Source organism: Canis lupus, chromosome 9, assembly GCF_048164855.1.
Source record: "Canis lupus baileyi chromosome 9, mCanLup2.hap1, whole genome shotgun sequence".
Classification (NCBI taxonomy): domain Eukaryota; kingdom Metazoa; phylum Chordata; class Mammalia; order Carnivora; family Canidae; genus Canis; species Canis lupus.
Genome location: NC_132846.1, coordinates 42,686,854 through 42,709,152, shown reverse-complemented (window position 1 = coordinate 42,709,152; position 22,299 = coordinate 42,686,854). Strand labels below are relative to the sequence as shown.

General features: G+C 37.8%; 1 protein-coding gene across 15 annotated transcripts in view; it reads right to left on the bottom strand.

The window, feature by feature from the left end:
• GARIN2 (golgi associated RAB2 interactor family member 2) overlaps nt 1-22,299 on the bottom strand; it is a 32,118-nt gene that overhangs the window by 1,487 nt on the left and 8,332 nt on the right. For 11 of the 15 annotated variants that reach the window (XM_072838991.1, XM_072838999.1, XM_072838996.1 and 8 more), the window contains 5 exons: nt 19,243-19,405; nt 16,546-16,745; nt 15,303-15,834; nt 12,107-12,354; nt 2,495-2,523 (listed from right to left, as the gene is read on the bottom strand). In XM_072838991.1, the coding sequence (XP_072695092.1) occupies nt 2,495-2,523; nt 12,107-12,354; nt 15,303-15,834; nt 16,546-16,745; nt 19,243-19,401 (1,168 nt within the window). In that variant the 5' untranslated portion in view covers nt 19,402-19,405. Of the gene's footprint in view, nt 1-2,494; nt 2,524-4,800; nt 4,971-12,106; nt 12,355-15,302; nt 15,835-16,545; nt 16,746-19,242; nt 19,406-22,299 lie in introns of all 15 variants that reach the window. The other 4 variants (XR_012036780.1, XR_012036779.1, XR_012036781.1 and 1 more) reach the window with 3 other exon arrangements.

Genomic DNA, 22,299 nt, shown 5'->3' with positions numbered 1-22,299 from the left:
TCCTTGACCCATATGCACGTGCTTGATAGTTGAAGAAGCTTGAAGTCCAGAAACTTTAAGTGACACACCCGTGGAACAGAGGAAGTGCATTCAGAACTCAAACGTAGGACTTCTCATTCTAGGCAGTATTTCATAGCTGGTCTCATCATTGTTTCCTTCCAGATTTCCTCGAATTCATTTTCCCAGCTTCTTTCATGGACTCATTACCTCCTAGTTATGTTGTCTCCTTTGTCATCCTCAGTTTTCGTTTTTTGTTTTTTGGAGCATTTTATCTCTTGTCCCCAAGGTAGTCAGTCAACATATTCACATTCTTGTTGCCATCTGTTTTACACAGTTCAAGACTTTAGCTAGCACCTTTCACCCTGGACTATTCTAATGACTTCCTACCTCTGGCCTCCTCCAGCTCTCTTAGAGATTGCAGTCAGAGTAATCATTCTAAAACATAATACAAGGGATCCCTGGGTGGCGCAGCGGTTTGGCGCCTGCCTTTGGCCCAGGGCGCGATCCTGGAGACCCAGGATTGAATCCCACGTCGGGCTCCCGGTGCGTGGAGCCTGCTTCTCCTTCTGCCTATGTCTCTGCCTCTCTCTCTCTCTGTGACTATCATAAAAAAAAAAAAAAAAAAAAAAAAAAACATAATACAAATTTTACTAGGTCTATTTTTTGGTGGCTTCTCCTTACCTACCAGACCATACTATCTTAACTCCCTAGCATGGTCCAAGACTTCCATAACCTGGCTCCTGCTTTGCTGTCCAGCTCTATCTCTCACTGTTCCTAAATGGAATATGCCCAGTACTGTCCCATTCTTCGACTTTGCACACATTATACCCTATCTCCATGATATTCTTATTTCCCCTTTCCTGACTCAAAGACTGCCTCCTTCCTTCATAAATCTTTTATGATTTTTCTCTCTTGAACTAAAACTACGTTCACCACTTTTCTCTTAGGGCACCTATAATATTCCATATATGTTATTTGTGCCCATGTCTTGAGGCCAGGCAGTGTCCTGTTATCTATTTTTTATCTCTCTGCAGTGCTTCAAATAGAATAGATAGGCATCAAATATTTGTTCATTTGAACAAAACTGAGTCTGTGCCAGAAGGCGGGTGAAAGAATCAGTCACATATAGAATGAAAAATATATCAACGTCCTACATTAATTTTAAATTCCCAAGGATTAAATAACTAGTGCTTCCGAATGTATATTATATGCTATTGTACTACTTATATGTTGATGTACTAATTATCTATTAATGTTAAGGCTGCTGCACGATTTATGCTTTCTTTTAGAAAGTAAGAGGAAAATATTTGCCTGTTGGACATCTCCTGAATTTCTATCAATCTACTGTGATTTCTTTTTGAAATCGAATTTGGAGTAGAAATTGATAGGTGAAAATTCTATATACTGCAAAGAAGATTTTGCATTTTTCTTGTAAACTACAATGGCATTTCCCTTCAGCATTCTCTGGTTTAGTACTGAAGACTGGAATATAGGTAAAACCACCTCTCAGTGAAGTGCATCTGGTACTTTTAGACACTAAAGCCTGGTGGGAAGGCCTACAGACAAAAGCCCTATTTATATACAGCTATCCTCTAATTGTTTGCTTTTTTTGGTAGGACTCTTGCAAATGTAACTAAGAATGCCTTGGTCTTGGGTTTTAAAGTAGAAGTATTTTTTTTTCTTTCCATTTAAGTCAATTGCAATGTACTTCTCTCTCTGTTCTTTCCATGATGTTCTTTTATATGCATGACTGGAGCTGAGAGCCATTCACACCCCAACTTAGACAGTAGCTAGAGGTGGTTCACTAGCAAGCAAGGTGATACATATCCACTGGTGTCTATATGACAACTTCTGTGTCAAAAACTTGTTAAAAAGTTAAAAGATCCTGGGGTTTCCTGGGGGGGGGGGGGCTCAGTTGGTTAAGCATCTGTCTTCTACTCAGGTCTTGATCTCAGGGTCCTGAGCGGGGAGCCTGCTTCTTCCTCTGCCCCTCCCCCCTCCCTCTATCTCTCTCGTAAATAAATAAAATATTAAAAAAAGAAAAAGAAATTATAAGATCCTGAGTCATGGGAATATGTAAAGAAGCAAAGGCTGAAGATGCAAATAAGAGGAAAGGAGGGGCTACATGATTTTAGAGTTGCCAGGAAATTTAGTTGTAGATCACTGCCCTTCCAAATCAGCAAGGAGAAAAGGTCCTATTGTTTGGGTTCTGCTTGCAGAGCTGGCCTTGGAGTGGTTCAAATCCAGAGAGTTGGATTCAGTACTCTACCAGCACAGAGAAAAGTGCAGTGATGCCTACTACTTGAAAGATAATATGAGGATAGGCTTTGAACAAGAGTTCCTGCACTGTGGGGACTCTCAGAACGGAGCAAAGGGAATGCATCAAAACACCTAGCAAAGGATTCCTTTGCTCTTAACTACTCTGTTCCAGGCCCCAGATGTGACTACTGGATACCAGAGATCACAAAGAAATGTAGTGGGATTCATTCCATACCTGAAGTGACTGAATCAGTTCTCATGCTCCTGGAAAAACAAACAACACAGTTGAAAATTTTGCCAGTGTAACCACAAATATTTCGAAAAGAATGACCAGGTATGAGATAGCTGGCCATTCTCTAAATGCTTTGTAGGTAATAATGAAACATATTTAGCAAGCCTAGGGTATTATATAATAACACATATTAGAGCAAAATTACCTAAATTTCTGTCAGCATGTAAGCTATCCAACCTGTAAGAGCCATAAAAGTGAATCATAACATGTAGTCTATTTTTATTTTATCCATCGCCTGTCACTCAGGCTGTGGGCAGTGCTATCCTACTGCCTCTCCAGTGTATGAAAACTCATTTGGAGCTGAGACTGAGCTAATTGCTGTTGCTCAGGGGTTAATAGAGTCTCTTGTGTTGGAAATATAGGCTCTCATAGAGACATGGGAGAAATTCTGGGTGCTTGAAGGTGCCCATCTCTGCTGGCTTCTGCATCACACTCTTTATGGCCCTGAGGGGGCAAGAGTGCTAGGGAATCTTGCAGGCATACAACATGCCCAAGTATTTGCCCAATTAAGTACATTTCTTATAGTTTACTGGATAAAATTGGAGACAAACTGTCAGTTTTTTAGGTCATTTCACTTTTAGAAATGCCTTTGGATAAAGAAGTTTCCTGCATTACTGATTTTTAAAATTAATAACAATAATTAAAACACCTATTTTATTAACCTCATTAGCATGCTAAAACAAACTTCAGTCACTTAATTTTCATCAGATTTTTGTTTCTTGGCTACATTTTCATAATTTTGGGGGTAAGCATTGCAGTTTGAAAAAGAAAGCACTTGGAAAGAATAATTACCCTCAGACAATAAATTCCCAGATAAATGTACAAAGACATAATTATGATTCATTTTAAGGGGTCTGGCAAAAAGAATCCTGGTTGATGTCTACTTCAGGATCTTTCTGCAATAGAGGTTTAAATTAGCAATTTTCTAAGGCGTTTGCAAATAAATGCTAATGTAGCCCTCACTAAATAGATCTGGTGATTTACATGAAAGTTGAGCTTAAAGATAAAAGGTTTTGAAAGACTGAGAAATAGTAAGTAAATCTACTTTAAAAAAATAGGTGCAAATTAAAATGAAGCCTGATGTTATTCTCTTTAAAACAAAGGGAAGAGTTGGAGTAGCACTATTGTCAGGGCATGAGAAGGAATATAAATGCTTCATAAAGTAAATCCTTCACTTTTAAAGGACCTAAAGTGACATTATTGATGTCTCCATAGTCTTTCACTCATCTAGACTGAAATTGCTCGATTTACATTTATAAATCTGAGGGCAAAATATTCAACAAGGTCATCCTTTAATTTTTTTCATTGTCCCAAAGTACACAGTTATAAAATGCCACTGAAATCCATGGTCGTGGACAAGAAAAACAATTAGAACTTACTTATTACTTTCACAGGGTACTGACTTAATCCAGCAAACATCCCAGGAATAAACTGAATTCCATTCTGTTCTTAGATATTAACACCTTTCATTCATAATGAACATTCTCAAATTAGGCTCTAGCTAGTAATTATGTTCCAAATGTAAATATGCAATAAAGAAGAATCCATCCTTGATTAAGGTGAGTTTAAGAGGATTGCTTGGAGCCAAAATTTGTTTTTTTCTTTTTCTTTCTCCCCAGTAGAGCCAATGGATGAATGATACAGGACACTGACAGACCGAAGGGTAGGGCCTTGAAGGTTTTGGGATTTGCTAACCTTCAAGATCCTTTTTATCTTTAAAATTCTGTGATATTTACCATATCCCATCTATAGGTATTGATTTTCTCATTGTTTCTAATAATGATCATAATAGTTAGACTAACAAAACTTTGTACCTATAGAGCAATTTACATCCCAAAAATATAAGTTAGCCTTACAATTTTTAATATTTGAAAAGCTATTACAAGTTAATCTAATGCTCAGAGGATATTTAGAGTACTGAAATGGTGGGTGCACATTACTATGCATAAGTCAAAACCCAAAGAACTGTGCAACATAGTGAACCTTAAACTAGCAACTAAAGTTAATGATAATGTATCAATCTTGTTTATTAATCACAACAAATGTACTACACTAATAATGCAAGGTGTTAATAATAGGGAAAACTGGATGTGGGGGGAGAGTGAGGAGGTGGCAGAGGGGTGGCTATATAGAGCTCTATGTATTATCTGCTCAATTTTCTACAAATTGTACTTTTTTAAAAAGTAAAGTCTATTACTTTATTTATTATTTATTTATTTATTTATTTAGGCACTTCTAAAAGACGGCACCTGGGTGGCTCAGTCGGTTAAGTGTCTGCCTTTGGCTCAGGGTCCTGGGATCACCCCCACATTGGGCTCCCTGCTCGGTGGAGAGTCTGCTTCTCCCTCTCCCTCTGCTGCTCCTCCCCGCTCATGTTCTCTCTTTCTTGCTCATTCTATCTCAAATAGATGGATGAAATCTTAAAAATAAATAAAAGCTGTAAAGGCTAATCTCATGCTTCAAAACATCTATTATATACAAAAGGACAAGGAAAGAAGAAGGTGAAATGACATTAACAGTTCACTTCATGAGATTTTTAATTGTGGTATTTCTGAAGCCTTAGATAAGGGCAGGTCATAAGATTGGAAACATGAATGAAACAAAACAGAAGGAAGACATCAGAGTGATCAGATCTAATTAGTTATTTAGAATAAATTGCTCAATTGAATGGATTCATTTTTTTATCTTGTTTTTTAGGAAACCTTAGGCTTTTTTGTGAAAGCCAACTCATGCGTAGTAGTGAAATACATTTATTTCCTACTGAGTGGCACCTGTTTCTATCCCTCTCCTTATATTCCTTCTCTGGTCTCTCATTACTTGGACTGATGGTTGATAGTTCTATCTCCCTTCCTTACTCTGTCACCTGTTTTTTTTTCTTTGTACTTCTTTCTCCTCTAACACATCAGACGTACTAATAACCCTCTGGGTCATTGTTTAGTTCCACAAAAGAATTCAATGGTTGTCACCATCAAGAAATAATAGATCAGTGTTCTGGGGGAAATTATTTCAGCTCCTTCTCCACTGTCTATCAGAAGCAAGAAAATTTCTTGAACACTGAACCAATTTTTTAATATTTTTTTCTTTTCTGAATCCAAATTTCTGGGTTCCTGGTCATATAGGAAAAATTCCTGAAGGAGGCTCCCTTGAGTTTGAGCCGGCTATAAAGAGGAATACTTATTTTGGCTCTGGGACCTCAGGAGAAGCCTTCATGAGAGAGCAATGCTTAATAAACTCTCCTTGGTGTCTAGGACTGGCTTATCAAAAGGCATTGGTTCTCAGATTTGAATATACATTAGAACCACTTGGAGGGGGGCAGCCTGCGTGGCCCCGCGGTTTAGCGCCGCCTTCAGCCAGGGGTGTGATCCTGGAGACTGGGGTCGAGTCCTGCCTCGGGCTCCCTGCATGGAACCTGCTTCTCCCTCTGCCTCTGTGTGTGTGTGTGTGTGTGTGTGTGTGTGTGTGTGTGTGTCTTATGAATAAATAAAATCTTAAAAAAAAAACCACTTGGAGGTCTATTATAAGCAGAATGCTGGAGTTCAGGATTCATAGGATGGGATGGGGCCCAAGAATTTACATTTCTAACAAGTTCCCAGGTGTTGCTGCTAACCAACCACACACTGGCAAAATCACTGGCATAGAAACCCTACATATTAAACAATGCTTTGTTTGGGCAGACAACCAAAAGTAGTGAAATCATTATCCAGATCTACCAACACCTGGAGCGTGTTGGTACTTGGATCTAGAGGCTCTAGAATTTCCAGAAATGTGGCAGTCCAGAAGCTAAAGCTAAGGCAAACATTGTTCTGATTTCAAGGTCTAGTTCTCCTAACGATCACCCATATTCCTTTGCTTTCTTTGATCCTCCCCTTAGCCAGGAAAAAAAGTTAAAAAGAAAGCCAGCTTTGGGTAATTATTTCTCAGTTGCTTAAGATATTTTTGAGTAAGGGTTGGGGGGGGGGGGTTTCTATGAGATAGAATAGCCAACTTTCCTGTATCTACACAGTTGGTATTGAATGACTAGTGACAACAATAATAATTTTCTGGCCATCTAATATGTCTATTTCTCAGAACCCTACAACACACTCAGTTTGTTTACTGTTTCCATTTCATTCTACTCCTTTAAGGGATCCCCAGAACATAGTTATTATTTGACTTCATCATGCATTCCGTCATTTATTTTAGCAGTAGATTAAAATTACATACAAAACATAGATGGGCCTTGACCCCCGGCAGTAAAATGTTTGAGGTCTATCCAGGACAAATGGCCTGCTGCAATGTTTTTGAGAAGTCTCCAGGAAGAAAGATTCTACAACCTCCAGAAATTAGTTCTATTGTTTATTAATATCTAATCAATGATATTCCCTAGTTGTTTTTATTGATTGGTTGATTGTCTACTATATTGTTTTACTATATAATAAAATTTTCTTTGTATTTAGTTACAATAATTTTCACTTTAAATTCACTTTTTAAATTTAGCCCTTAGATCTGTACTTCCTTGTACACTGAAGATGGTAATTGTCACCTATTACAGTTTTCCTCTTCAGTTGGAATAACTTCAATTTCTTTACTGCATTAAATATATTTAATAAATTTTGTGCTTTCTTCCGCGAGTTCTTTGGGTTCAGTTTTTGGGTAGTATAGTAGAAAGATTACTTCAGAGGTATAGAATCATTTTTCTATAGTATTCATTTTAAAAAAATATTTTATTTATTTATTCATGAGAGACACAGAGAGAGAGAGAGGCAGAGACACAGGCAGAGTGAGAAGCAGGCTCTATGCAGGGAGCCTGACGTGGGACTCAATCCCGGGTCTCCAGGATCAGGCCCTGGGCTGAAGGCAGCGCTAAACCACTGAGTCACCTGGGCTGCCCTTTCTACAATATTCAATGTAAGTCAAAACTATGTTAGGTTTGTGTTCAATCTAATTGAGAAACTAAACCCCCCTCAATCTCTCCTTTTCTTTCATCCCTCCTCCTTCTCTATTTTAATACTTTTTTTTTTTTTTTTTAGTAATACCAAGTGCCTGACATTGTGAGCTTTCCAATATCAGCTTATTAAATCCCTGCAACAACTCTACATGGTCAGTGTTATTTCCATTTTACAAATGGGGAAACCGAGGCCTAAAAAATTAATTTAACTTGCCCAAGAATGGAGGAAGCAGGATTTGAACCCAGGTTGTCAGACTGCAAAGCTCATTCTCTAGCTGCTATATCTTCTAATTAATGCATGCAACTGATGCCTTCTAGCATCAGTTTTGATTTTAAATTATGCATGTAATCATAATGATTATGAACAATAAAAGTTTAATGGAAACATCTATCAATAGCTACAACAAATATTATTTCCTTTAATCACCAGCTATGCCCAAACACTGGTTTCTTATCATCTTTTTGTAGAAATAAAATACCACTGTATATACATTTTTCGGAATTTTACTTTTCTAGCTTGCAGTTCCTTATTAGTCATATGGGTCTTTTTTTTTAATTTTTATTTATTTATGATAGTCACAGAGAGAGAGGCAGAGACATAGGCAGAGGGAGAAGCAGGCTCCATGCACCGGGAGCCCGATGTGGGATTCGATCCCGGGTCTCCAGGATCGCGCCCTGGGCCAAAGGCAGGCGCCAAACCGCTGCGCCACCCAGGGATCCCTCATATGGGTCTTTTTACTGAAATTCTCTATTCTTTTTTTCTAATGGGGATCTGCTGTTGCACTAAACATACTATTTTCTGGTTAGCTATTCTTCTACTAGTGGTCGTTTGGATTGCTTTCAGGTTTTAACTACAAAACATGTGTTCAATTAAGTTATCTCCCCTTTTGAATTACTTCTTTGACACATGTTTCTGTAAATTAAGTGGTATAATCATTTGTAGTGTGGATTGCCAAATCACTCTGTAGAAAGTTCCCACCATTTATAGTGAGCTCATCAGTGTTACAGTTAACATCTAATTGAAAGCCAACTAGTAATTGCTTAACTTGTATTTCTTTAATTATTAGTGAGAGTGATTCCTCGTTAAGTGTTTGTCTTCTGGCGTAAATTTTCTATTCATAACTTTAAACCATTTGCTAATTGGATCCTTTACAAATTCCCATCAGCTATCTAAATATATGGCAGGTAAAACCACTATAGATTATCTAGTTATTACTCTTTTCCCATTGTGCTGTTACGTATTTATTTACTTAAAATGATTTGGGGGACAGATATTTATAATTGTTACGCAATCAGTGGGCCTGGAACTGTTTCCCAAGAGCTCCACCCTTCCTTTAGATATCTGCCCTTCCCCAGAGAATCAATCCCTGACCATCATAAGATATCCTTCCTCCTCCGCAAATCACTGTCTATTCTTTTACTCTATTTTTGCTTTTATCTTCTTACATTCCAGCTGGCATAATGTATTTTTATTTGTGTATTATCTATGTCCTCCACTAGAATGAAACACCCTATAACGTACAGGGAAACAGCTGTCATCTCTGGTGCCTAGCACATAGTTAGTGCTCAGTAAATATTATTGAATGAATGAATCAACTTTTGCCATTGAAAATTTCTTCTGTTGCTTCAAAGGAGAAATGATCTTTCTTATGCAATTGAGGCAATTCAACTATTCCATTTTATTCCAGTTTATTTGTTTTTGACTTTTCCCATCTGAAATTTTTTTATAGTACAGCATATATGATCAACATATTCTAGAATTTTGCGTTTCTTCATGTTTCTTTTGAACCTCTCAGTTTGAATCTATTTTACTATCTTAATTTCTTTTTTTTTTTAAGATTTTATTTATTTATTCATGAGAGACACAGAGAGAGAGGCAGAGACACAGGCAGAGGGAGACACAGGCTCCAGGATCACGCCCTGGCCCGAAGGCAGGGGCTAAACCGCTAAGCCACCCAGGGATCCCCACTATCTTAATTTCTATATCCTAAAATTTTCATTGATGTTTCTGATGGTTATTTAATTATAATATGACTTGAGATTTTATACAAGTGAGTCCCTCTAGACATTTTCCAGTCACAATGATTTCCTTGAGATTCTTATCCCTATTTTTTTCCACATACTTTCTATAATTGTTTAATTTCTATGATATATATACCGTTGAGATAATTGGTACTATATTAAATTTATAAGTTAATTTAGGCCTTGTCATTTCTGTTGTCTTAAATATACCTGTCCAGATAGAGAGCTTAGCTTTCCTTAATCAGATTGTCTTGTTTTTCTGTCATTAGGGTTTTGTAATTCCATATACACAGATTTCTTATCACTCTCATTAAATATTTGATTTTTATTGCTGCTTTTGAATACATTCTTTTTTCAGAGTATTTTGGTTTGTTAATAAAAATCATGGAACAAATGATATTTTGTGAGTTTATTTTATAACCTGTGACTTCCGAAAATTGTTTACAAACTAATATGCTTGATGATTCTCAAATTTTCTAAATATTAATTTCCATTTGCAAAGTGATTTTTAAAAATCTCATATTTATCCATTGTATTTCTTTATTATAATTACTAGACTCCCTTAAATTATATCATGTAGGAATGTTAATAGGAATATCCTTAATTTGTTCTAAGTTTTAAGTAGCACACTTCTATAATTTCTTCATTAAAAATAATGTTGGCTTTGGTTTGGAGTAAATATTTTTTACTGTGCTAAAGGAAAACTCTTCTACATTTTGTGGATCTTTATCAAGAATATCAGTCTCTCAAATGTATTTAAGGTATCTATGATTTTTTTCTGCTCTTTTAAATAATGACTTCTATTGAAAGTTTCCTTAATTTTATATTAAACTTGCTACATTTTGCCTGCCAAGATTCTATGAATTTAACATTTATTGTCTTAAGTAGGATTAATCTAGAATTTCCTCTCTTGTGTTGTCTTTCAGGTTTTATATTTCAGACAAATTATTTGCTTCAAAAAATTAGGAGAACATAACATAATTTTTCTATATTTAAAAGAAAACTTTACATTAAATAGAGATAATTCTTGGAGTACTAAACCACACTGTCCAGTAAAAGTTACAGCTATGTTTTCTTTCTCTTATGGGAACTATTGGGTAAGTTATTTCTATGTTCTCAAGTGCCAGTTTTGCCTCTTTGTATTTTTGTTAAAGTCATTTATTTAATTTAGGATTACAAAGTTTATTAAAGAAAAGATGTATACAATCTTTCTCAATAACATATTACTTTTGTTTTTATTTTTTATTTTTTTTAAAGATTTTATTTATTTATTCACGAGACACACAGAGAGAGAAGTAGAGGCAGAAACACAGGCAGAGGGAGAAGCAGGCTCCATGCAGGGAGCCCGACAGGGGACTCGATCCTGGGTCTCCAGGATCACATCCTGGGCTGAAGGTGGCGCTAAACCAGTGCTGCCCTACTTTTGTTTTTATTAGTTGATGATGACCTTTTAAATTTCTAATTTTATCATTTAAAAAAATAAGTTGTTGGGCCACCTGGGTGGCTCAGTGGTTGAGTGTCTGCCTTTGGCTCAGGTCGTGATCCCCAGGTCCTGGGATCGAGTCCCACATCAGGGTCTCCCCACAGGCAGCCTGCTTCTTCCTCTGCCTATGTCTCTGCCTCTCTCTGTGTGTTTCTCATGAATAAATTACCAAAAAAAGAAGTTGTCCAGTAGTTTGCCTGTTTTGTCATTCTTTTTGAATAATCAACCAAACTCTGTAGCACTTCAAGTTACTTATAATCATTCTCATTTATTTCTTTTTTTGGTTTGTTTTTGTTTTCCCTTGTTCCTTTTTTATATTCAAAAAGAATTTAGACATAATTCATTACATTCTCTATTTCATTCTTGCTCATGTAAGCATTTAAACTTCTATATGTTTCTCTGGTTTCTTTTTTAGGTGTTGAAATGATTGGATTAATTTTTATCTTTGTAGTACAACAGTGCTCTCTCATATTCAGCTTGCACTTGACTATTAAAATTATGAAAATAGAGGCACCTGGTGGCTCAGTCAGTTGGGTGACCAACTCTTGATTTTGGTTCAAGTCATGATCTCAGGGTGGTGAGATTGCGCCCTGAGTCAGGCTCTGCACTCAGCAGGGAGCCTGCTCCAGGATTATCTCTCTTTAAAATAATAAACAAGTATATCTTTAAAAAGAATAAACAGAATTATGAAAATATTTTTTTCAGATTAAGTTATTAGTCGGAAATGTAGAAAAATCATATGAAATATGTAGAGAAGAAAGTGGAGAGAAGTATAAAGATAAAGGCAAGAGTGGCCATAGTCACTCTGGGAGATCAGTGCCTTAACTCCAAAACGTAGATACTCTGACTCTATCCTATCTCTATTCCTCAGGACACACAATTGACACCAGATAGCCTAGAATGTGAACTGAAAGGGATGAGAAATTGAGAGGAAAATAAAAATTAGACAAAGTTAAACCAAATGCCAATAATCAAGAGTTGACTATGGCATCATTCAATTACATTGTTTCTATAACTGAGAATCTTTAGTAACAAATGCTAGAGCTGCAGGGACTTTAACGCCTATATTTATTTTACATTACTTCATGTCTTAGCATCCCCGGCTTTTCCCTGCCTCACATACCTGGATTCTTCAAACTTGAGAGCTGTGTTTTTAAAATCAGTTATCTTTATTTCAGAGGTTCTAGCACTCAACCCTTTGGATGAACTTGTCTCACTTTCTTCTTCTGTCAAGGTAGTACGAAAACATCGTTCACCTTGGAAAGTCAGTGTTACATTTGAGATGGTGACATGTTTTGAGGATTCTTTGAACTCATTCTTACTTTTTGTATCTCGTAGACACCCAGGCTTCAGAATATTTTCCATTTTTTCCTTTGAAAATAATAAACAGCAGCAAATTAGGTAACAGAAAAGCACCACCCAGATATAGATGATTTATGCAGCAAAATATTTATTTTTTCGAAATATTTAATATAGTAATCGTTTCATTTATATCTTCTGAGTGCCACACTGAGTGTGCACAGGCACACTATTGAGGGAATGAGGTTTGGTGAGTGGCCACTGAGGCCACCAGGCAGACGTTGGAGGCTGATAGTCTGGGACCTGACACAGCACATCCAGAAGCTCACCACTGTCAGCTTACACAAGAAAATTAGTACTTAATTATAGCATTTCCTATTTCTGAATTCTTGGGGAAAGAAAGGTTGTCTAGAAATACCTTGGTACTTACTCCCCGATCTGATGTTGCTCTTAATTTAAGAGTATCTAATAGGTAAGGGGTACCTGGGTGGCTCAGTCAGTTAAGTATCCGATTCTTGCTTTCAGCTCAGGTCATGATTTCAGGGTCATGGGATCAAGCCCCGAGTCAGGCTCTGCACTGGGTGGGGAGTCTGCTTGAAATTCCCTCCCTCTCTCTCCTTTGCTCTCTGCCCTTCCTGCTGCTTACTTATGTATGTACACACACACTCTCTCTCTCAAATAAATAATAAATCTTAAAAGAGTGTCTAATAGGTGACACAAGTTGGGATTTTCACAATAAGACAAAAGAGTTCATTTTTTTCATCAAAAGACTTAGAACCTATACCTAAAACTAATACCACAAAATCTTTCCTGTTCTCTTAACTTCCTGGGTTCTGTTAACAAACCACCTCTCTTAGAAACTCACTGGCTTCCTCAGAATCTGTCTCAGGCCTCTGAGCAATTGATCAGCTGGTCCTAAAGACTTTGTTTCTCTAATATCCCCTCTCACTTGTACATTCCTCCTCCCATTGCCACCTCCTAGTCCACCACCTAGTCCACCACCTCCTCCCATTGCCACCACATAGTCCATCACCTAGTCTACCACCTCCATCATGTTTTCACTTGAAAATAATACAGTATTCTTCTTCCTTAAAGAAAAAACTTTTTTTCTGTCAATGGAAGTAACACATTTAATATGGAATATTTAGAAGATCCTATAAAGATATAAAGTGAAGGGAGAAAATTATTGCTTGCTTGGGGCCACTAGCCAGAAATAACTACTTCTTTTTTTTTTTTTTTTCAGAAATAACTACTTCTATGGCACATTTCATTCAGTCTTTTTGTCTATTTGTTTATGTGATATGTGTCTGCTTTGTGATAACATTTTAGTTCTATATCCTACATTGTTCACTTAACAATTTATTAATAGCATTTTTCTCATGTTATTAAGAATTGTGTAAGACTGCTTGAATTTGAAATTATGTTTATTGTAGAAAATAGAAAATGTAGAAAAGTGTAAAGAGGAAAACATTAATTTCCTGTAATCTCACAATCTAGAAATAAATGGCTGTTCAAATATGACTTTTCACCCTCCTACGGCTTGTGAGCATAAAAATGTATTTTTATGTCATAGGGATCATATTCTTCATTTTTCACTCAACTTTTTTCAAACATGAAAGTTTCTCCAAGTAAAGAAAAATTTTCCCAATAATTTTAATACCCATATAGTAGTGTTTCATTTTAACAGATGTTTACTGACTGCCTATGATCTTGCCAGATACTGTGATTGCTCCTGAAAAACATTAATACAGCACCTGCCCTTCATGATTTATGTCAGTTTAGCAATTCCCCTGAAGTGAATATTTAGGTTCCTTCCAAATTTTCATTATTTCATTTTGACAAACATGATATAGATATGGTATAATTAGCATCATTACCACTAAATCCTCATTCTTACTTCTGATTAATTCCTTAAGGAAGATTCCTAGAAATGGAATCACTGAATCGAAAGTGTATAAACATTTTTAGGCTCTTGATTCATAATGATTTCAAGAAAGTTTGGGCCAATTCTTATGCCTGCCATGAATCTATATAAATTCCAAGTTGACCACACCTTGACTATTTTTATTATTCTAATTAACAGTGTTATAGGTTATTTTTTTCTTAGTTTGCATTCCTTTGATTACTAGTGAGGTCAAACTTTCTCCAGTGTATTTATTGGCAGTTTTCTTCTTCTGTAAAATGTCTAACCTTGCCCTTTATGATTTTTCTATTATGGGACCAATGGAGGTTTTCTAGCAGTAGGTCCTCAAACTTAGCTCTTTATCTACAATCCATGTTACCATCAGATTCATCTTTCTAAAAACACAGTTCTTTCATTCCCTTACACAGAGGGCTTTTATGGTTACAGTTTGCCCAAAGAGCAGAGTCCACACTTCTTAATTTGGCATTCAAGGTTTGCAAACAACTTTCCAATCCTATATTTTCCACGTATATTATGCTCCAGCCGAACTGAACTAACCATTCTTGAATATGGCTGTGTTTTTCCACTTTCTAGCCTTTTCTAAAGCTGCTCACTTCTTTTGGCACTTTATTTTTCTATTTCCACCCTCAGTTTTACCCATTGAAATTTCACCCCATCCTATAATATAGTGCATACTTTTATATACATTTAAACACTTAAAATAGTCCTTAAGTGACATTAATAGCCTTGTTTTAGAGATGAGGAGACTCATGTAACTCAAGTAACTTCAGTGGCTTAGCCAAACAGCTATGTGGGAGGGCAAGAGTCCAACTTGAGTCCAGCTGTGCTGGTCCCAAAGTTCTTTCCATCCCACCATACCTTTTTGATGCTGAGTTAAATTTGACAGGAAGGATGGTCACTGCTTCTTTCAGGATACATCCTACAACTTCTTTATACCAGGGCTTGGGGCTAATATTCCATTATTTTAATTAGGTTACTCAGAGCGCATTCCATAGCATTTTGATAAACAATATCAACGGGCTAACCAAAAAGCATGATCTTGGTTATCATTCTCATTCTTGATTATTAAGGAATAAAATTGTGCCTTGTCACTTACCTTTTCTTCTTGCTTGGCCCTCAGTATATCATCATTTTCAAACACCACTATGACCTCTGAGTTTGGGACATCACAGAGGTCTGTGACTTCTGTAACTTCAGTGACAATATTTATATCTGGGGCCTCTGTGACCTCATTTTCTGGAACATCTGTGACGTCGGTGACATCAGTGACATCGGAGAAATCTGAGAAATCAATGCTTTCTACCGCATGTACAGGGTCTGAGCATGTGTACTCATGTGGGGTCTCTACAGCTGTGAACGCTGCAATATCCATGATGTCCATTGAACCTGTGATGTCTGTGCTATTCGTGATTTCTGAGAGACTTGAGATTTCTGACAGTTTGGAAGCTTTGGCTTTCTCCTCATTCAAGAGAGAGATGAGTTCCACCCATTGACAAAATAGGGTGTCCTGTTTACATGCAGGGGCGCAGAGCTGTAGGTAGTAGGCTCTACCACTCACCAGCTTTACTTTGATGCGCATATTCTCAGCATCATGCACCGAAAGAGTCACAAACTGCAGAGGTAGAAACCTGCAAACACACACGATTGTCATCTGGGGCCTGACTGAAGACCCATCAAAAGGCCTTTCCTTTTACATTGTATAGCAATTTGGAGAGTGAGATTCAGGACAAGGGGCTTGTCTCCCAGACAGGCCTGGGTTGGGGCAGGTTTGGGGTTGGGCAGTACCTTCTGTGGTTACTATGTTCCTGGGTCTGGTCCTTAGCTTTTGAGTATCAAAACTGTGATTTTTAGTATATGTAACCAGCCTCCTGAGGGCCATCTCACTCAAATCATACTCTTCAGACTCTGATGAACTAAAAAAATCAAAGTACCAACTATTTATCATGAGAAGTTGTCCCACTTAGTTCATCCTGCAAAGTTGAGAGAAGTTGAGAGATTGCTCTAGGTCACATTGAAAGTTAGTGGCTTGAGACAAGACCACAGCAAAATCTGATGGAAGCTGAGATGCTGGGGAAGAAAGGGCATGTTCTAGAGAGGCAGTTTATTATGAATCTTCAGTTACTGTTACTTAGGTTTGATTTTTAAAATTTAACTACCTGTTTGACTGCTAGCATGTCATAAGCAAATTTCCCAGACTTTAAGGACACGATTGCCATTTATAGCAGGATACAAGTGAAATGCTCCCTTGGAGCAAATGTCATTGGTGTTTTTATTTTCAGCTTCTCAGGGGTAAAGCATATTTTCTGAGAGATTCTTAACTTCTTCCCTTTGTAACTCACCTGGTGAGCACCAGGTTCTCTGGTGAAGGCGATATCAGGAGACTTTGAAACAGGGGTTCTTTATCTTTCTGGGCTTCAGGTGTCAGATGTGCTAGAAGCATCACATTGGGGGTCTTCTGGGTTTTACTGGAAGAGCAGATGCCTACAGTCACCCAGTTGGCTCGGTTATGAAGGTAAATGGATTCACCTCTCCTGTTAACCTAAGGCAGAGAACAGGAAGAGGAGTTTTCTGCTGAAGTGCATGGCCCCAACAACCTTGCTTACCTGAGCAGTGTAGGAAATAAAGGAGAAATGAAACATGATGGTACATTTGCTCAATCACTTGTTGAGAATTCCTGAAGTTATCACAGTGAATGGACAGACCCCCTGGGCCATGGGGGTTCTATCAGGGATAGTGAACATTAAAAAGTATGTCACTAATTATTACTGCAACAAGTATTACCAGGCATGAATTTAGGGTGCTGTGCTATGAGGCATATGATAGGAGACTTGATTTAAGAGGAGATACAGGCAGTGGTGTATTGGTAAATGTGTAACAACTATTTCTGATATGCATATATTTATTATATATCTTACTGATATAGAAGATGAGTAGCACACAATTTACAAATAACGATATATGCAACTTTCTTTATTTTAAATTCAGTACAGTCAATTGATTCTCACAGAAGTCTTCATTGACCTTTGTCAAACTCTTATATCCATAACCTTAAAAGCATAAATTGTAAAATGTAGTAAAATAATAGGAACAATGAGGTTTGAGTATGTGAGTTTATCGATTTAATTTTCTGTATTCAAAGCTAGACGTGCAAATTTCCTGAACACTTACCAGTCAGCCAGCTCCAGCATACTCCAGACATAGGGTCAGAGAAATCTCCCCCGAGGAAGAGACCTCTAGCTGAGACCTGAATGTGAGACTCCGACAATGTGGGAGTTAAACTGACTGGGTGGACAGGAGAGCTTTTCAGACAGAGGAACAGCATGTGCAAAAATCCCTAAGTCCAAGAATCTTGGCCAGTAAGATCTCTGCCAGTTGGAAGAAAAGAAAACTGGAAAGTGGCTAGACAGGGATGCGAAGGAAGCCAGAGAAGGGCCACATTTGGTTTCTCAGCTAGACATTAACTAAAAAACACAAAAATCACTTAAAAACAAATATACTCGGAAAGAGGTTGTAGCTCACACTATGGACCTACCCAAAGCCATGCCTGATTAACAGAATTCAGCATCCAACCAGTATCTACCCCTTAGGGATGGTGCTCTGGCTCAGGGGTGAAATACTGATGAACCTGGCGATTTCATTCCCTAGCCAGTGCTTGCTTTCAGCAGGGCCATGTGGCCTAGGTCTGGCCAATGAGACACAGCGGGGGCCTCCTGGTGGCTCTGGGAAAGGTTTCCAGTCCTCACAAAAAGTTGCTATGATAAGGGCATCTCTTGTGTTTCTGGCAGCTGTTACTGTCCTGTTGGTATGTCCTATCCTGAGGGGAGCTAACTCGAGGGAGATAGAGCAAAAGAGAGGAACTGGGTCCCTGATGACTCCTTGCAAGTGAGCTGATGTCCTGTGGCTCTTTTACTTTGAGATGCCTATTTGTTTTCGTTTGAACTTGAGTCAGAGACCTGTGGCAACTTGCTGACAAAGGCATACTAACCATGAGAGGTTGTGTATGTTGAAGGGAATAACTTACCCAATTATGATACGGGGCATGCCTGGTCTATAGAGTGCTACCTACCTCCCTTAGTGTTTATTAGAACATGCACTAAAGGTTATTTGAGAAGGATGTAGGAAGAAGTATAAAAAATAAAATAAGATTATTAGTAGGAAAGAAGCACATAGAAGGCAAAGTCATCAAATCATGACTTATCACATGCGTTCTGGGCATTACTAAAACATTAGTTTTCTTTGAGGAGTCACCTCCTGCCTATGGTGTTCTGGAGGTGAGGACGTCTCCCTAGAACCAAGGCATCAGGGCAGAGAACATATTTATGGAAGGCGAAGCATCTATTGTCTTCTCTATCTCTCCTCTGTGGAATCAGCTGAGGAGCTGCTTGAATGGGTGTGTTTTGTGTTAGACTTGGTCGTGGCATTACTGTGGACTTTAGGGGTATGGCCTACAACAGTGAACTCATTTTCCCGTTCCTTGTCTGAATATTTTAATGTTTAATGTTCAGAAGAAAGCAAGAACTGCTATCAAATGCCTTGAAATGTAGTTTCATTCATAATGTAGGGACATTTTTATGAGAAGAAAACTCTCCTCCCTGACAATTTAACAATTATCTTTTACTTTCAGAACTAAGAGCCAAAATTGACTTTAATACCAAGTTGTGTTATTCTTTAAAATGTCTTCTCAATCCAAGAAAGGAGCTATCTGAATGCTTTCCTGTGGCAGGATGTTCTGAATTCACTGTAATCTCTTCATGTCATTTTGGGAAGATTATGATAGAATGACAAACATGGTGGAGTTAGAAAGATTTAGGAGTTAGAACAAACTCTAAGTGAGAGTTTGCTGGGAAAATTTGGAATGAATTTTCCTTTAACATTATCATTATTTTAGGTTGGTTAAAGTTCCAAAATTTTTCCCTTTAATCGTCTCACTCATTCCTTTATCACTTTTAAAATACTCCTCCTCCTAATCTTTTCAATTTGAGAAAATTAATTACTGAAGTTATTGGAACTTAATTCAGGGCTCGCATCTTATTTACCTGGATAAAATTGCTCTCTAAAATGGGAGGAGATACAAAAGGGGCATACTCTCCTCCATCCAACATGTTTTGAAGATCTCCTGGATCTTGGGAGGGTGGCACAGAGATGGCATCTTGCTCATTGTTCCTTGTGGTGGGTTTCCTTTTGTTCCTCTTCATGGTGCTTACAGACAAACATCACAAAGTCAAAGGAATAGGAGCACAATGAACAGATACAGAGAAAATTCATCATCACTTTGCCTCACTTACTCATTAAGTCAACACATTTTATCAACACCTATGATATGCCAGGCACTGCCTGGAACATTGGTGATACATCCGTACAGGATTGGTAGGATCCTTGCCTCCATGCAGCTTATACTCTATAGGAAGGATAATCAACAACAACAACAACAACAACAAAAAGAATACTGGATGATTAGGGCTGCAAAGACTCTAGAAAAGATCCATGTAACAAAAAAATGCCTGGGATGTGGAGCTAGCAATGCTAATTAATTAGGACAAATAGGAAAGGCCTCTCTAGGAGACCATGAAACACATGTACCATATCCCCCAAAAGCAGATCCCTTTTTTTTTTTTTTGTAAGTAGGGTTTAAAAACTATACTAAATTGAGAACATCTTTTCCTGACCATTCACCCTTGCCTAATGCTTAGCTCTTGGCTGAGAGGTAAGTAGTGGATTTCTATCTAACCAATAACTATTGTCTATGTCTTCTACTCTTTTGCTCTGACTCTCTTAGAAACTGCTTCAACAAAGAACAGTGCCTCTGCATCATTGGATTTTACCTTTTATCTACCAGAAAGGACAGAATTCCAAGAAGGGAACAAGGTCTCAGAATGTAATTCTGTTCATATTTTCAAAAGATCACCTCCTTCCCTCTTTACAAATCCCATGCCAGTTAGAGGAGGGGTCCTTAACTGGCAAGCAGCTGCTCCTGTGTTCCACTGCAGGTGTACAGTTCCACCTCAGTTCTTTCTCAGAGGCTCTTTTTTCCCCTTTTGCTCAAGCTAAGGGGTAAGTTATGGACGTGTCTTGTTGCTGTCCCAGTCAGGGTCACAGGATGCAGAGACCACAGCTACCTGACATCCTATGGGCATATGACTCTGGGCACGGGAATTCCCCATCAGACCTTCTGCTGGTGGCAGCTCAATTCCTCCCTTCACCACATCCATGCACGAACACAGGGAAAGTGAAAAGAGTCAGGAAAAGCAAGAAAGTAAAAATAGTCCAGTGAAGCTAAAATGTAAAAAAAAAAAAAAAAAGAGAGAGAGAGAGAGAGAGACAAAAACAAAGAGCATTCAGGAAAAGAGAGAGAGATAAAACCACCACCACCATCCAAAACATAGCGGATGGGAAGTAAGAATAAAATTTGTTTAGTGCTTGATACGAGGCAGGCAGTAAAGACTTTACATGCACTATCTCGTTTAATTCTGAAAATACTGTGAAGTAGCACTACTACGATGCTTATTTTATGCACCATGCAGCTGAGGCTTGGAGAGGGGAAGTAACTTACCCGAGTCCCCACGCCAGGATTCAAACCCTCATAGTCTGACTAGTCTGACTGATTATGCCATTGCCCATGGTTCAATACTGCCTTGAGTGCTCAGAAAGATGGATGTAAGAGTTGGCAAGAGTGAAAGGGGTCAGAACGGGTCAGGACAGTTGGAAAGGAGGAATAGGAGGGAGCACCAAAGAATACAGATGTCCTTCTTCTTCCTATTCCCTTTTATTCCTGAACAGCTTTGTCCTAGATCCAGTAGCTGGAACAAAGAGAGGCAGGAATCTGTACTGGGAAGGGTGAGAAGCTTTAGCTCAGAACCCAAAGGAAGCAAGAAGGTCTGCTGTCAGGTGAAGGGGGATGCAGTATAAGAAATCAGAGTCCAGGAGGCTAAGGAGAGTGTCTAAGCAGGAGAGAAGATGGCAGAAAAGGAAGGTAATTGATTACATATAGGGGAATTGGTCAAATAAAATAGGAAACGATGAGAATATATACTGACATAAATAAATGAATAAATTAAAAGTTTGGTGAAGAACATAGAAATCACATCATTCAAAGTAACTTCTACGAAGATACTTATTAATTTCAAAGGAGGAAAAAGTAATTTTATAGTGAGGAAGTCAGACACCATCACAGTAGAGTGATGAATGAACACTATCAATAATGGGGCAAATCAAAGTGGTGCATCACCTGATAGGATCGAATGAGAAGCACGGAGCATTCTCCTGTGATATCTCTCCCAAAGATGCATGACCCAAATCCAACTATTAGGAAATATCAGACAGATCTAATTTAAGGGATAAATGACAATATATCTGGCCTTTGATCTTAAAAAATGTCAACATAATGAAAGTCAAAGAAATACTAAAAAAACCATTCCAGACTAAAGAAGACTAAAGAGATGTGATAACAACTTCAATCCTGCTTCTGAACTGGATCTGTTAGCTACGAAGCCCATTACTGGGACAACTGGTAAAATTTGAATGAGGTCTCAGGATTAGGCGATGGTATTATGCAATATTCATGTTCTGATTTTGATGGTTAAATTTTGCCTATGTAGGAGAATGTCCTTGATTGTAGGAAACATGAACTAAAGTATTTGGGGGTTATGAGGGATTAGATTGGCAAATTCCTCTTAATAGATTTTGGGGGAAAACTTCTTCTGTACCTGCTATATTTCTGTATGTTTGTGATTATTTTGAAGAAATTAGTGGAAATAACAATAATATAAAGAAAAAGGAAGTAAAAGTTATAGAGGAGAGGAAGACAGATGTGTAAAAGAAGATATAGAGGAGATAGACAGGATCTGAGGGTTAGTGTGCTAAAAGGCTTTAGTCATCTCAGGTTTCCAAGAAAAGAACTTTGCAACAGCAATGGAAGAATCCTCATAGTGGTTGGATGTAGGAGAAGAACACATAAAGCCTCGTTGTCATTTACAGTTTCTCTTCTTCATGACTTATAGCACAAGGCACTTATTTCATCATCACTTTGTTGAAAGACAGTGAAGCAGCCTTAGAGAACCAGAGGACATAGCAAGTGATCAAAGCATCAGTTGGAT